The 14,927-nt window shown below is 43.6% G+C and overlaps 1 protein-coding gene across 1 annotated transcript in view; it reads left to right on the top strand.

The window, feature by feature from the left end:
- DRD4 (dopamine receptor D4) overlaps positions 1-9,953 on the top strand; it is a 40,151-nt gene extending 30,198 nt beyond the window's left edge. The window contains exons 3-4 of the mRNA XM_044426075.1: positions 2,513-3,066; positions 9,701-9,953. Of these exons, the coding sequence (XP_044282010.1) occupies positions 2,513-3,066; positions 9,701-9,903 (757 nt within the window). The 3' untranslated portion in view covers positions 9,904-9,953. The remainder of the gene's footprint in view (positions 1-2,512; positions 3,067-9,700) is intronic.
- Positions 9,954-14,927: the final 4,974 nt, after the last annotated feature.

The following is a 14,927-nucleotide window of genomic DNA, read 5'->3' on the forward strand; positions in this document are numbered from 1 at the left end:
AAAACTGGAGCAGTGGTCACAACTGCGGAGCAGATCCAAAAGGATCTGAACAGACTATGGAAGTGGGCAGGAGACAACAGGATGGCATTCAATGTGGATAAGTGCAAGGTCTTGCACTTGGGGCATAGGAATAGCTGTCATAAGTACAGGTTAGGTGACAAGTGGCTGGAGAGCAGCACTTGTGAAAGGGACCTCGGGGTACTGGTTGACTGCAGGCTAAACATGAGTCAGCAGTGTGATGCGGTGGTCAAGAGGGCGAACGCCACTCTTGGTTGCATAGCCAGAAGTGTGGCTTCTAGATCAAGAGAGGTATTACTACCACTCTACATGACTCTGGTGCGCCCGCAATTGGAGTATTGTGTTCAGTTTTGGGCCCCTCATTACAGAAAGGATATAGCCAGGTTGGAGTCAGTGCAGCGTAGGGCCACAAGGTTGGTGGCCGGTTTGCAGGGGATGCCGGATGAGGCGAGACTGAGGGAACTGGGTCTCTTCAGTCTGGAGAAGAGGAGACTTAGAGGGGATATGTTGGCGACATACAGGTATGTGAGGGGATGTCACATGGAGGTGGGTAGAGACCTGTTCTCCCCTGCAGAGGAAGGCAGGACACGCTCCAAAGCGCAGGGAGCCAAGGTTCCATTTGGATGCCAGGAAGCACTTCCTGACAGTCAGGACCCTGAGGGTGTGGAATGGGCTTCCATGGGAGGTCGTTGAGGCCCCATTGGTGTGGGTGTTCAAGGATAGGCTGGACATGCACATGGTGGGCATGTCGTGAGCGGAGCCGGCTGGTGCCGGAGGTCAGACTAGATGGCCCGGGAGGCCCCTTCTGACTCGCTCTGTTTCTATGTTTCTAAATTCTTGCTCAGTCAGTGTCCTTTTAAAACGCCTGCTGTCAAAGTCAGCAACATCCATGGGCATTGACAAAGCCAGGCTTCAGAGAAATTACTTTGCTTTTACTGGATAGCTGTCAGATGGCAAGCTGCTAGAAGACACTTGCTTGTGAAGGAGGGTGGTGAGAAGGTCATCCACGCCCCCCCCTCCCCGCCGAGACTCTAGATGCAGTCCACCCCGTTTAAAAGAACAGTTATTTTCAATGACTTCCAAAGCTGTGTTTTTCATTTAAAACTGGCTTTCACAGGGTTATACAGGGCATTATTTTTGTTTTGAACAGGGACATATGTAGCCATGGAGTCTATTAAAGCTATGTTGCCCCATTCACTGGTTGTGGTGGTTTTTCACAGATGTGCATCTGCATCATTTAATATCTCTTTGATTGGTCATTGTGCATTTAATTCCTGGCAGCTGAATGATGCAAGAAAGGCAACTGAGGAAAAAGAGGCAGGGATAGCAAGTAGGCTTAGCTGTAATGCATTACAGGGACTAGGAGGCAGTATAAAAATGTTCATGAAAAAGTGGGTTTCAGAGCAAAGATGTGAAGAAAGGAATTGAGGTGGCTTCATGGAGGTGTCCTGGGAGACACTGCCAAGCACATGAAACCGCAAGGAAGAATTGCTGGACTTGTTTCCAGGATCAAGCAAAAGGGAGCTGGACAAATGAAGGTCAAAGGCACAGATGTGCCCTTTTATGTTTTCTATTAGCATACACATTTTCCAACACTTTTTCTTTTGCAAGGAACACAAGGTGGCTTACACAATCCTCTTCCTTTCCATTCATTCTCACAACAACCCTGTAAGTAGATTAGGTTGTGTGTACATGACTGGCTCCAAAGTCACTCATGGAACTTCTGATTGAGCGGAAACAGGATCTCTCAGGTCCCCGTCCCATGTGCTACATATTACGGCACCTTGTCTCTTCAGCTGGGATAAAAGGATGGAAAGAGGTGAAGCCATGGGATGGGGGGCAAGGGCACTGGAGACTGGCTTATATTGAGCCAGAACCTTGGCCCATTTAGCCAAGTATTGTTGCTGATGGCTCGCTAGCTTTTCTTGCCCTACCTGGAGGTCCAGGTGCCAGGTGTTGAATCTAGGACCTTCTAGATGCAGATCAAGTGCTCCATCACTAAGATGTGACCTGTTCTCAGAAGAAAGATGGTGTTTGTGTGGACTCTCCCTGACTGATGACTATAATTTGGAGTAGGGGGACACATTCATTCATTCATTCATTCATTCATTCATTCATTCATTCATTCAAAACCTGTATATACTGTCCACTACCAAGGCCTCAGGATGGTCATTCCCCCCCCCCCACCTTTCAGATGTGCACTATCTGCCATTGTAGCACAGAACCAGATTGACTTGTGTGAATCCTCTCAAGCTCTTTGCAGGCACGCACATGCACACATGCACACAATCCCATGGCATGGGATACACTTTGAGCTAGAATATATAGACTGCTGGTGGGCAGCGCAAGCTCTGCAGGGCGTCACCTGTGATGGCTCATTCACCTGCTGATGCTGGTTTTCGTAAGAGTCTGAGGCTTGCTTCTGGGCCAGCATCAGCCGCTGAATATGTTCCTATGAGAAGCCCACAGCTTCACCCTGTTCTCTGTTATCCAGGTTCATTGCCGTCTCCATTCCACTGAACTACAACCGGCGGCAAATTGACCTCCGGCAGATGATCCTCATCTCCACCACCTGGATCTTTGCTTTCGCTGTGGCCTCCCCAGTCATCTTCGGCCTCAACAACGTTCCACACCGGGACCCCACTTTGTGTCAGCTGGAGGATAACAACTATATTGTGTATTCTTCCATCTGCTCCTTCTTCATCCCTTGCCCCGTCATGCTGGTTCTGTATTGTGCCATGTTCCAGGGACTTCGGCGTTGGGAGGAGGCCCGGAAGGCCAAGCTCAAGAGCAGCATCTACTTGGGCAACAGGCGGCTGTACTGTCCACCCCCCGTCATTGAGAGGAACCTGGCGGAGAACAAGCTGGAGGAACACAGTCTGTATGCCCACTCCGACTGCTCATTTCCCAGGGAATACATGAACAATGGCATTCAGACGGTGTCCTACCCACACCTCAGATATCCAGCACATGGAGGACTCCAAAGGAAACATGCTAAAATCAATGGCAGGGAAAGAAAGGCTATGAAGGTGCTTCCTGTTGTGGTTGGTAAGTGTACAACATCATGGTTGCTAACAGGCTTGAGAATCAACACATCAGTTTGGGAAAGATTCAGAAAGCTTTTAGGATCTGAGTATTCAAACAAGTGGGACTGTAGTGTTTGGCACTCTTAAAAAGCACCTGGCAGCACTGTCTGCCTTTTGTTGTTTCCTCATGTTGTGTCTTTTAACCTTAGAGGCCTGATAACTGGGTAGTTAAGGCTGGGATATTGTGTTGCTTATTTGAGAAGCCCTGGCTGACTGGGTCTTCCTTCACTTCTGCATATTTTGGCTTCTGGCTGCTAACTTGGTTCCTGAGAAAGGCTCTGTACCTCTTACAACTGCATGGCGGGCAGAAATCAAACGGGCAAGCCCCTTCTGATGCCACATCTCCAGGCTGAAAAACGTGGCAGAAGCTCTGCTACAGTGCTGGTGGCAATCCCATTTTTCTGTTTCTTGGTAGTTGACCACTTTCCCTGAGATGAACAAAGGGACTCATGACTCCAAAGTAGTTACCTCGGATGTTTTGGAAACAGATGTTATATATGATCCATTTAAGCCTTCAACATGACTGAGAGTGACTCAGTTCTTTGCTTTTATATTCAGCCCTGTTACTAAATGGAGAGGTCAGACCTACCCGGTAATCATATCTGGTGCCCTAAAAGCTCATACCTCTAGTCCCAGATGTGTGTGGGCTGCAAGGTGACATAACAGTAAAAGAATGCATTCAACACATACTTTCTTTTTTCTCTTACTTCTGTCACTCAAGACTGAATCTCAATTGACGATCTGAACTACATATTCTTAAGGATGTGTGTTTAGTTGAAAAATGCTCCCAAACTGGGGCATTCTGGGAATTAAAGGCCTTTTTCCTCAACTAAACTTATTTGGGACAATCGCCTTAATTGTTTGGTGCTTCATTGTCCCTTAACCTGCAATGTTGTTAGCAGTTTTCACCATTTTTAGTATGAGGCTTGAAGAGACCTGGTCTCCATGCTCTTGCATCCCTCGTTGTGTAACTGACGCACTCTGACTCTGGAGAATTCTCTAATTTTAGTAGCCTGAGTCGTGTGCCCCCCCCCACATCAGCCACAAAAAAAATCTTTCTGACTTTGATTAGAACAAAAAAAAGGGTGAGATTCCATTTACTGGAAAAAATGCCCTGCAGAGTCTCTTTGCCATGTTGGGAATAATTTGGGAGCCTGTGAAATGGAGCAAAACTGTTTTCCCACTCAGAAGGCAAGCAGGAAGCTTTATTCTCTCTCTGATTTGGCTTTGTGACATTATCACTTAGTCAAATCTGATTGGCCATGTGTGATGTCACACTTACGACATGAATGTTGATTGGTTTGAATCATGCAGCCAAGCAGAAGAACCCACTGAGAACAAGTGCCAAGAAGGCCACGAACATAAACATTTTCGAGAGCCAGTGTGGTGTAGTGGTTAGGAGCGTGGGACTGGGACAAGTTCTGGGTTCTAGTCCCCGCTGAGCCATGGAGCCAACTGGGTGACTTTGGGCCAGTCACAGACACTCAGCCCAACCTACCTCACAGGGTTGATGTTGTGGGGATAAGATGGAGGAGGAGAATGATGTAAGCTGCCTTGAGCCTTTTGTAGGAAAAGGGCAGGATATAAATCCATAAATAAATAAATAAATAAATATTCCATTCCAAGCGGCGTAAACATTCCATTTCAATATAGACCAAAATTAAAATCTTGGTTTTAGTTAAAACTATAACATGTAGACCAGCATCAGTTAACAGCAGACTGAAACATCCAGGTCTTTAAGTCCTGTATAAAAACAGAGGGATCCAGGTGTTACTCCAGCAGCAGGGCAATCCAGAAGGATGAGACTATCACAGAAATTACCCTATCACTTGAACCCGTTAATCAAATCGACTGTAAAGACAGGCGCTTGAGCAGAGCCTCTGTGGCAAATCTTAGGGTCTTGGCAGATTTCTACATATGCAGACAGTCCTTCAGATAACCTGGTCCCAAGCTATCCAGGGCTTTTAAGTTAAACACCAGCCCTCTAAGTTGGGTGCAGAAGTACACAAACAGCCAGTGCAGCTAGTGCCAGTGTTGCATGCATGGATCAGCGACTCCCTGCAATCAACTGAATGGTTACTTTCTGCACCAGCTGGAGCTTCTGAACCATCTTCAGAGGCAGCCCCGGTAGAGCGCAATGCAGTTTTGTAGCCTAGATGTGCCATTGGCTGCAGCAAGGTCGGCAGGGGATGAATGCACCAAGGCAGATAAAAGGCATTGCTGTCGATCAGTGCCACCTGTGGCCCTGGCAAGGGGAGTGTGACTCCTTCCAGCGCTGGTCTTATGCCTGCTGTCTGAACCAGCGTATTTCCTCACCCTCCAACTCTGCCAGATACCATGTTGGAACTCCTGTCTTCATCTACTTAATTAAGCAGTGGCTAAGAACTTATAGATGCCATGAGGATATTTTGAGTGAAACGTAGCACAAATCTTTCAGTGCATAGCTATCTCAGAAATTCCAGTAAACATGCTTAATTTCATGCATGATTTAGACTCCTTTGGGATCCATCCTTTGGGTTTTAGAGCACTAATCCCTGATAAAAGAGAAGAATCAAGATCTGCACATATTTTAACATGCTGCTTCCAAACAGATTTGCTATTCTGATTTTTCTGTGAATGGCTGTTGGGAACGCTTTCTTCATTCAAGTCACAGAGAGTTTCCCCACTGTGTTGAGAAGCAGAGAAACAGGCTGTGCTTGTTATCTGCTGCCAGTTGACAAAAGACAAAAGAATATGGGTGAGCTGAGCTTTAGACCTTCTATTTAATAAATAAAAGGGTAGCATAAGGAGCTGCAAGTTAATTTGACAAGAAGCAGATTGTGTGCTGTAATATCTTATGTACAGCAGATTCCAGCTTTCTGTGGTGTGCACGGAATACCAAATTCTGTTCATTTATGCAGGTGAAGAACGATGTTTAGAGTCAGGCTATATCAGACTATTGGTGCTGGTACAAAGTGAGGAACCATAAGAGGGTAAAATGCATTGTAAGAAATAGATGGCAATGCTCCTTCCAGCTCTGTTGTCTTTTCTGTGCCAGATTAAGATTTTCCTCCACTCCCAGACATTTGACAGCATATATGTTTTTTAATTGTTCTTGGGACTTAACGTTGATGGTTTGAATTTGCTGTATCTTTGTACACTGGTTTCATAATGCATCATTACTTTGTATTTTTGGGATTTTGATCAGAATAGTTTTACTACTAGGCAGTTTAAAAATGTACAAATATGATGAAACTATTCCACCTTGGAATAAACAAGCCATCCTTTGTGTTGGGTGATATGATGCTAATTTCCCAAAGTGCTAACAATGTCGTAAGCATTGTTCCTGTAATAGCAGAAGACACCCAGCATGGCACAGTGGTTAGAATACTGGACTCAGAAGATCAGAGCTCTACCCTTACTTGGCTGTGAAGCTCACTGGGTGACTTTAGACCAGTCACTGTCTCTCAGTCCAGCCTACTTCACAGGACTATTCTGAGAATAATCTGGACGGGTGGAAGAAGATTCGACAGGATGTCTTGGGTTCCTTGCAAGAAAATAGGTGGGATGTAATATGATAAATAAAAATAAAACCAGTAGTGACCAGAGGTGGGCTGTTTGTAGTCAGTCTGGGAGTGCCCTTCAGTCTAAGCCTGCATCTCATTGAAAGGAGTTTGAGATAAGATTGCTTGAAATCAGTGATTTCCCAATGGATGACTTCTAACAAATTTACCCAGATATCTAACTCATACCAAAGGCACAAATTCCATCTTTTTCTGGGGGGCAGCTTGAAAAACGGTTCTACCATCTTTTTAATGTCCAGTCTGTTACTACTACTACAACCACCCTAATAGATAGTATTACTCCTGTTTTATACAACACTGTTGGCATTGGCTTCAGGGATGCTTCTCACAAGGCATTCACCATGTTTTGTAAGAAGCAAAATGTGGTGGGGGCCTCTTGAAACTCCATCTTCCGGGAGGATAAAAATCAATGATTTTTTAATTAAAAATTGGATTTTTAAAATTTAAATGGGATTTTTTAATTTAAATTGGATTTTTAAAAATAAAATGCTTTTTTGAGAAAAAAATCTATCTAAAGATTGTTTCCTACTTGATATACATTATAGTCTAAATGTTATTCATCATGAAATAAGGATTAATTTTTAAATATGTAGCATGAGGCTGTATATTCATGCAATATTTACATTTTTTGGTAAATGAATTCCAGTAATCCTTTCACAATGTCATGCTCTTCCAGAGGTTTCTGTAAGATTATTGGACAATCTTTCTCTCTAGATTTGATCTCAGATGCTTTGATTTACAGTTCTCAGAACTGTGAATTTGTGTGTCCAGAGACAACATGCTTCTTCTTCACAGCAAAAATGGTATAAAACAGACATACAGAGATGAGAAAAGGACTTTAATCCCACTGTTCCTTTGCAAAACTATGTACACAGAATCAACGCCTTGGCTCTTAAGTGCTAAGTTTCAAAAAATTAATAGAAGAAGATTGTTGGGAGTAGAATAGGTCTGCACAAGATGCTAAGTGTGAGGAGGGAGGGACAAGCAGTAAAAATGAAAGGGAAACCTTTAGAGTAGAATACTCCACAGGTCTTTGGATCTTTTGTGTATAGTTTGAGGTTCATTCTTTCCCTGGAGGAGAAAACCTGTAATGGCAGCAGGTCATAAAAGAGACCCAGTTTGGGAATATTTTAATGAAGTTCCTCTACCTATGCGTAAATCAAATCCACCCTGTCCATCCATGTGGCATCTGATCCATGCAGGAAACGTGGGTTGCACTTCACTGTGCCTGGACCAAACTTCTATGGTTGCCTGCTGGTGCATGTGAAAGAGCTTGCTGTAAGGTGTGGCCCACCAAGGTGATTCCAGCCAACAGCCTTCCTGATCCAGGAGTCTGTTCCCTTACCCTTATTTTAATGCAAACATATGCTTTCGATGAGTATCAGTAGCACTTCCAGAAATTTCAGATGAAATGTCACCAGAAAGGTGAGCAAGAGTGCTGGAGAGGGATGGATAATTGACAAAAATATTGGAAATTATGTGAGAGAGCCAGACCACTTTGATTTTATACAGAGGTTTTATACAAAGAGTGTGTTGTTCTGTGACCAGCTTTCTCCAGGGCAGACTAATTGCATATATGAAGGACCCCTGGAACCATGAGCTCTTTCTTTTTAGCAACTAATGGCTTTAAGGGCTTCTTCCTCTCCCTGCTCCTTTGCAATTACTTCCTTTGGAGGTTTTTCTGTTAACTGTAGAACTGAACCCACAGGTTTTCTGAGGCTTTGCTTAAAACTGAGACCAAATCCTCCCCTCTCTCGCAAATCTCTCAGAGTGGGAGCATACAAACTGAGTGCCAGACAGGACCTTACTGCCCTGGATATTAGCAGTAGAAGGGTGACTTTGACAGTTTGCATCTTTCTCATGACAGAAGGGTTTTCATCCAACTGTAAAAGCAGAGGAGCTGTCTATAGCTGTCAAAAGTAGGACCACAACAGGCTCCTTAACAGCTGGCATTGAGAATCTCAGGGTAAAAACAGCTTAAAGTAGGAAATAGCCACAGTGAACCCAAACCATGATGGTGTGTGTGGGGGGTGGGGAGCTACTGCCCACTGTCCTCAAGTGCCAATTGGGGCAGGTGGCACTCTCAGGTGCTGGACATGATTGGCAACAGCAGCAAGGGGATGTGGCCGCTCTTGCCAGGCTGGTCCTTAGTATCCATGATCTGAGGTTGCCTGGTTTCAGATGACAACCTATCATGGGTACAGCAACCCCTAAAACAACCCGTGAGTTGTCCCACCGTATGGCAATTGGTTCAGGTTCTTCTGACATGCCCACCATGGAGAGCAACCAGCAATGGGTTGTCATGTCATGCCAACTCAGTCACTGAATCTGCATTCCATGGCAATCTCCATCTCTCTGAGTCAGTCACTGAGTCCTGCATCTACAATACAGACTCAGTTCACAGCCACACAAGTCTTCATAAACCACGGCTTAGGAGGTGATGAGCAAGTGTAGCTACCAGGCTTCCTTCCCCTGAGCCTGCACTGCCCAAGCAGCAACATAAATATTTGGCCTATTTCAAGCCAGCATTACCTATTAACTGGGCAATGCTGGATTGATGTCAAATAACACCCCAAGAAAATAAGCAAGGTTTGTTAACTTACATTAAGCCTAGATTCCAGGTTTAGCTGTAACAGGGATCTCTGGCTTAATACAAGCCAGGATCCTCACATAACTGTCCAAACTGAGGTTCATTCAACACTCCAGCATAGAAAGGAATTGCTTGTTGCTTTACTCCCCCAGCATCATATTTAAATCAGACACTAGAAGTAGGAAGTATGGAACAGGAGAGGGCCATATTACAGGGTTAACAGGGTTAAGGGAGAAGAACTCAGGCAGTAAATGAGTAGCTGCAGCTTCACGTGCTCCAAGTCACCAAGCCTTTCTAGATGCCTCAGTCTGGCTTCTCTACAGCCTGAAGCTTTTCTGTTTGTAAGAAAAGAGGCACAGAGAATTCAGTCATTAACTCCTGGTTTCATAGGAAGCATGTAGCTGCCAGAACTCAGGGTTGTTGCTTTTTCCTCTCTCTTGCAGGTGCTTTCCTTTTCTGCTGGACTCCTTTCTTTGTGGTACACATAACCAGAGCACTGTGTGACTCCTGCTCCATTCCCAGTGAAGTCACCAGCATCGTCACATGGCTGGGCTATGTCAACAGCGCCCTCAACCCTATTATCTACACTGTCTTCAACACCGAGTTTAGAAACTACTTCCGTAAAGTTTTGCACATCTTCTGCTAACCTTGCTGGACTCTAAATATAGAACTGGACTCTGAATATGGAACAGTGAACTTCACCATGCAAGAAGGAAAGTACAAATTAACTTCTTTGTATAGTTTATTAAAGTTTTATTTCTTGCTACATCAATGTGTGTTTCAGCCTTTTTCCTCTTTGGAAAGCACTGTTATTAACTGTTTATCCATTGCACAGATTATCTTTTAAAGTAATACTGAGGCTATTGTGTATTTGGTGAGATGGCAAACATGGCCTGAAATGGATGCATTACCTCTTTGATGCTTTATAATACTCTTCAGCATTCACTGGAGATTCCTTTTTGAGTTTTGTGTGTACATTTCCAGTTCATGCAGGAAGTTTATTTAAAGAGGTATTATTGGTGGTTGCCCCACAACTAATAGCACTTCCAAAGAAGAGTACAAATATCTCCTGGTGATGTTGTAATAGTATATTCATATAACAATTTTAGTAGCATTTAAAAAAATGAATAACCATTGGAAGATGCTTATTGCTTCCTGAGGCCCCTTGCAGGGATGGGCCAAAAAAACTAAAAACTAAAGAGATGGAACAAGGAAACAAATTTAACTACCATCTCTGTAATTATCTATGCATTCCGCTATCATAAACTGTAACAGTGGCCAGTACAAACTCTTCAATAAAAAATTACTAACTTTTTCACCAGATTCTGAACAATCCTGAAGTGTACCATAAAATCTTTTAAAAATAAAGTATGCAGTAAACTACTGGCATTCAAGCTAAGTACATACACTTACTCCAGGTCTAGCTTAATCACTAGTGAGTAGTCAGGAGGAACAGTGAATGGCCTTAGAAGGGATGCAGATTGCATCACAGACCTGGGTCAGGAGGGCTCAGGTGAGCATCAAGATGCATGTGTGCCACTGCATCCCCTGTGGCAGTTTCTGTGCATTGCTGGATCGGGGCAGATGTGTCTCAGTTATGTGTGTAGCGTCATAATGGTACACTCTTGTGGGAATTCTGTGGTCTCCACTAATATAACGCAAGAGAGTATGAAGTAAGCGAATAGTGAGTTGAACTCTGAAGGGCTTCCAGACAGATATGAAGGTTGAGATTAGATCTGCACATGCTTTGATTCTGCCTATAATGATCTCTGTGAAGTGACTCTCTGAACTGTTATGAGAGGCCTGGAGGCAATTCCCTAACTTGAAATAAGGCCACAAGAGAGCAATAGCTTTCATTTGCCTGGAGATCTCTTCATGGAAATTCTCACGAGCAAGACCAAAAAGTGGCAAATGAGCAGACCTTGAGGAGGAAGCATGAGATGGATAAAAGAGTGTCAGAGGGACAGATGTGCTCTTTTCCTGTGTACTATGATGTATTGCATCTGGCTGGGGTTATACTAAGAAGCATACTAAAAATCTTACCTGTTTTTGAGAAAAGTAAGTATTGTGGAGCCACCTGCAGACCGTAATTGAATAAAGCATTATTTCTATCCTAATTCTCAATTATACGTGGACTTTAGCGGATGGCCATCAGAGGAATCAAATAGATTATGTGATTGGAAGCAAAAGGTGGAGAAGCTTCTATTGGTAGATAGGATACCAATAGAACTATTCCAAGCTGCAGAAAACTATTCCAATCAGCCTAAATCCTAACAAAAATATGTCAACAGATATGGAAAACAAAACAATGGCTCACAGACTGGAAACATTCAATATATATTCCAATCCCCAAGAAAGGAGAGGCAAAAGAGTACAGCAACCATAGAACCATCGCGTTAATCTCCCATGCAAGCAAAGTGATGCTCAAAGTGTTGCAACAAAGAATACTACCCTATATGGAATGAGAAAAGGCCGAGGCCCAAAAAGAAAGTCATTGGCAAATATATATTGGCAAAATTCCAAAGAATTTTAGAAGAATTACAGTCTATGCTGTATAGAGTACAGCAAAGCCTATGACTGTGTGGATGAAGGGAAGCTATGGATGGTCCTAAAAGAAAAGGGAGCGCCTCAGCACCTGATTGCCTGATGCCTATCCTGTATCACAGACAAGAAACTACAGTTAGAATATGGAGAAACAGAATGGTTTCCCATAGGCAAAGGTGTCAGACAAGGATGTATTTTATCTCCCTATCTGAATGGAGAACATATAACAAGGAAAGCTGGAATAGAGGAAGGAGTGAAAATTGGCAAAACAAACTTACTAATTTAATATATGCAGATCATACCATATGATGGGCAGAAAGCAGCAATGACTTGAAATGACACCTGATAAAAGTGAAGAAAATGAAAAAGCAGGACTGAAGCTGAATATTAAGAAGATAAAGATAATGTCCACAGAAGAATTGCAGAATTTTAATAATGGAAAAGTTGTTAATAATGAAATTGAAATTGTGAAAGATTTCACATACCTTGACTCAGTCATCAATTCAAAATGACTGAGGCTGCAGCTAAGAAATTCAAAGAAGACTGAGACTTGGAAAGGCAGCAATGAGGGACCTAGAAAAGATCATTAAGCATAAGAGCATTTTACTGGACTCCAAGGTCAAGATCTTCCACACCATTCCCACTCACAATGTATGAGTGTGAAAGCTGGAGAGTGAAGAAAGACAACTGATGTGTTCAAACATGGCACTGGAGGAGAGCTTTGTGAATACCCTGGACCAACAGAAAGACCAGCAAGTGGGTCCTAGATCAAATCAAACCAGAGCTTTCCCTAGAAGCAAACATGAAGCTGTCAGTTGGTGACCCGTCCATCAAAAAGCAAAGTGGGGAAGGTTTTTGTTTGTCCTAAAAGGTGAACAGATCTCCCCTTCACAGTGCAGTTTTCTAGTTTTTAATATCACCTTGACTGTTCTCAGTTCCCTTCAGCCTTTCCATGTTTATGTGAATCTCTAGGCATTTTTTGCAATCATCAACTTTGGACCACTGTCAAATGAAAGAGTTCTTTAAAAAAAAAAAAAAAACCCTATGGTGCATTTGAGTATATTTTCCCAATGGCAACAAGCCACCCTGGCCAGATCCACACAACTCCAGTAAAATGGCAAAAGAGGCAAGAGGAGGTGCACCTGTCAGGAAACTACACTAGCCACAGCACATGTGCTCCAAAAAGAAGCCATGAAAAGAGGGGAGTCAATAGCTCCCCTTTCTAAAGTAGCTAGAGAGATAAGAGGTGTTTAGAAGGTGTGAGGGGCACTGAAAAGTGTCGGTTTAATACCTAAAATCAAGAGGATTGCATTGCTAATGGCTACTTTACCCCGAATTTTACTGCCCCTTCTTTCCCTATTCCCCCCCCCCTTCCAGTGTTCATCAATTAACAGCTAGGAAATTGCTGTGCCGCAACTGTGCACAAATTAGCCTATATACATACTTGCCAGTTTTCATGTTTGCCACCTACTGCACTTCATAGTTTCTTTTGACAGCTGAAACAGACAAGGAAATCGACAGGGCTGCACATTGTTAAGTTAGTACTTGTGCAAGACCAAATAAGACCAAATTTATTGTGAGCCGCCCCGAGGCTTCGGCGAATGGGGCGGCATAGAAGCCTTCTAAATAAATAATAAATAAGTAAATATTGCAGTCATAGTTGTGCAATTCTCAGGAGTCTGAAATATAATAAAGATCTGAGGTCTGGGAAAGGAGGGTGGAAACCATCCTAGCATAGAAACCAGTTGCCTGCCAGGCACATCCAGACAGAGTTGTTTGTTGTGACATTAAGCCCAACCTGTAAGCCTCATTTCTGTTAGGTGCACTGTGGGTTGTTCCATGAGCAACCTATACTTTGTAGCTTATTCATAGGGATGCTTAGCATGCTATGCAAAAATTGTACATTTAAACCATGTCTATTATCACCTGGGGATGGTGGCAGCCTCAATTTTATATATCTGGAGGACACTAGGTGGGGTGTTATTTAAATTTTCCTTTTTTGTATACTTGTTTACATAACATGAGCAGCCATTCCGCATTTGCTGGTTTTCAGGCTGCTTCAAATCAGTCTTCAGACTGCACTTGATGCCGAATTCAGTCTAGTTTTTCAATGCATTGTTTCTTTTGTTTTTACAAAAGAACATCTCTGGAGGCTCTGGAGACAGTCTTCCACTGGAGGCTTCAAGCTCCCCCACCCCCCACCCCAGGTTAGAGGAGTTTTTGTCTAATAAAAATCATCCATCATGAGAAAGCAGCATTCACTGGAAAGGACAATAATGCTCAGGAAAGCTGGAGCGTGGGATGGATCAATTCAATAAAACCGGTGTGGTGTGTGGTGTGCTGGTTAGAGTGTTGCATTGGGGACCCGGCAGATCCAGGTTCTAGTCCCCACTTGGCCATGAAGCTCACTGGGCGACTTTGGGTCCATCTCTTACTCAATCCAACCTGCCTCACAGGACTGTTGTTGTGAGGATACAATGGAGCTATGAAAGCCACCTTGGACTCCTCATAAGGGGAAAAAGTGGGATATAAGTGCAATGGAAAAATAATGAAGCCACAGCCTGGAGTTTGCAAGAGCTGAACAGGATTCTCAAGGACGAGACATTTTGGAGGGCCTTCATTCATATGGTCACCGTAAGTTGGAGATGACTTGAGGGCACCGAACCACAACAAAAAGCACCTTCCCAGAGGTGGTTTTCCCTCTTCAGAGACAACATGTGTGATTCAAGCATTCAAGGGGTAGTGGAGGGAAAGAGATAGTTTTTAGCAGAAAAACAACAGGCAGGGAAAAGGTTAAGGCATCCCTCCTGGCTCCTCATGTTGATTTTCTGCTGTAGCTTACTGTCTCCATAGCTGCATTTAAAGGAAAGGGAAATAAGAGAAAATTACACTCAGACGTCAGGAGATTTGTGATATCCACAACAATGGCTGAATTATCTCTGCTATTAATGTGATTATGACTCCCAGTCCTTTCTATACTCCATTTCCTCCTGACCTCATCATTTAGAATTCTTCAGTACCACCAAAGGTCCTTGTTGCGCCTGGAAAACACGTGCTCTGCAACTGGCGCATGGTCTCTGGCTCCAGCTCTTTGGAGCCATGGTCATGCATTCCATCACTGCTTTC

Source organism: Varanus komodoensis, unplaced genomic scaffold, assembly GCF_004798865.1.
Source record: "Varanus komodoensis strain SLA01 unplaced genomic scaffold, ASM479886v1 scaffold16, whole genome shotgun sequence".
NCBI lineage: Eukaryota > Metazoa > Chordata > Lepidosauria > Squamata > Varanidae > Varanus > Varanus komodoensis.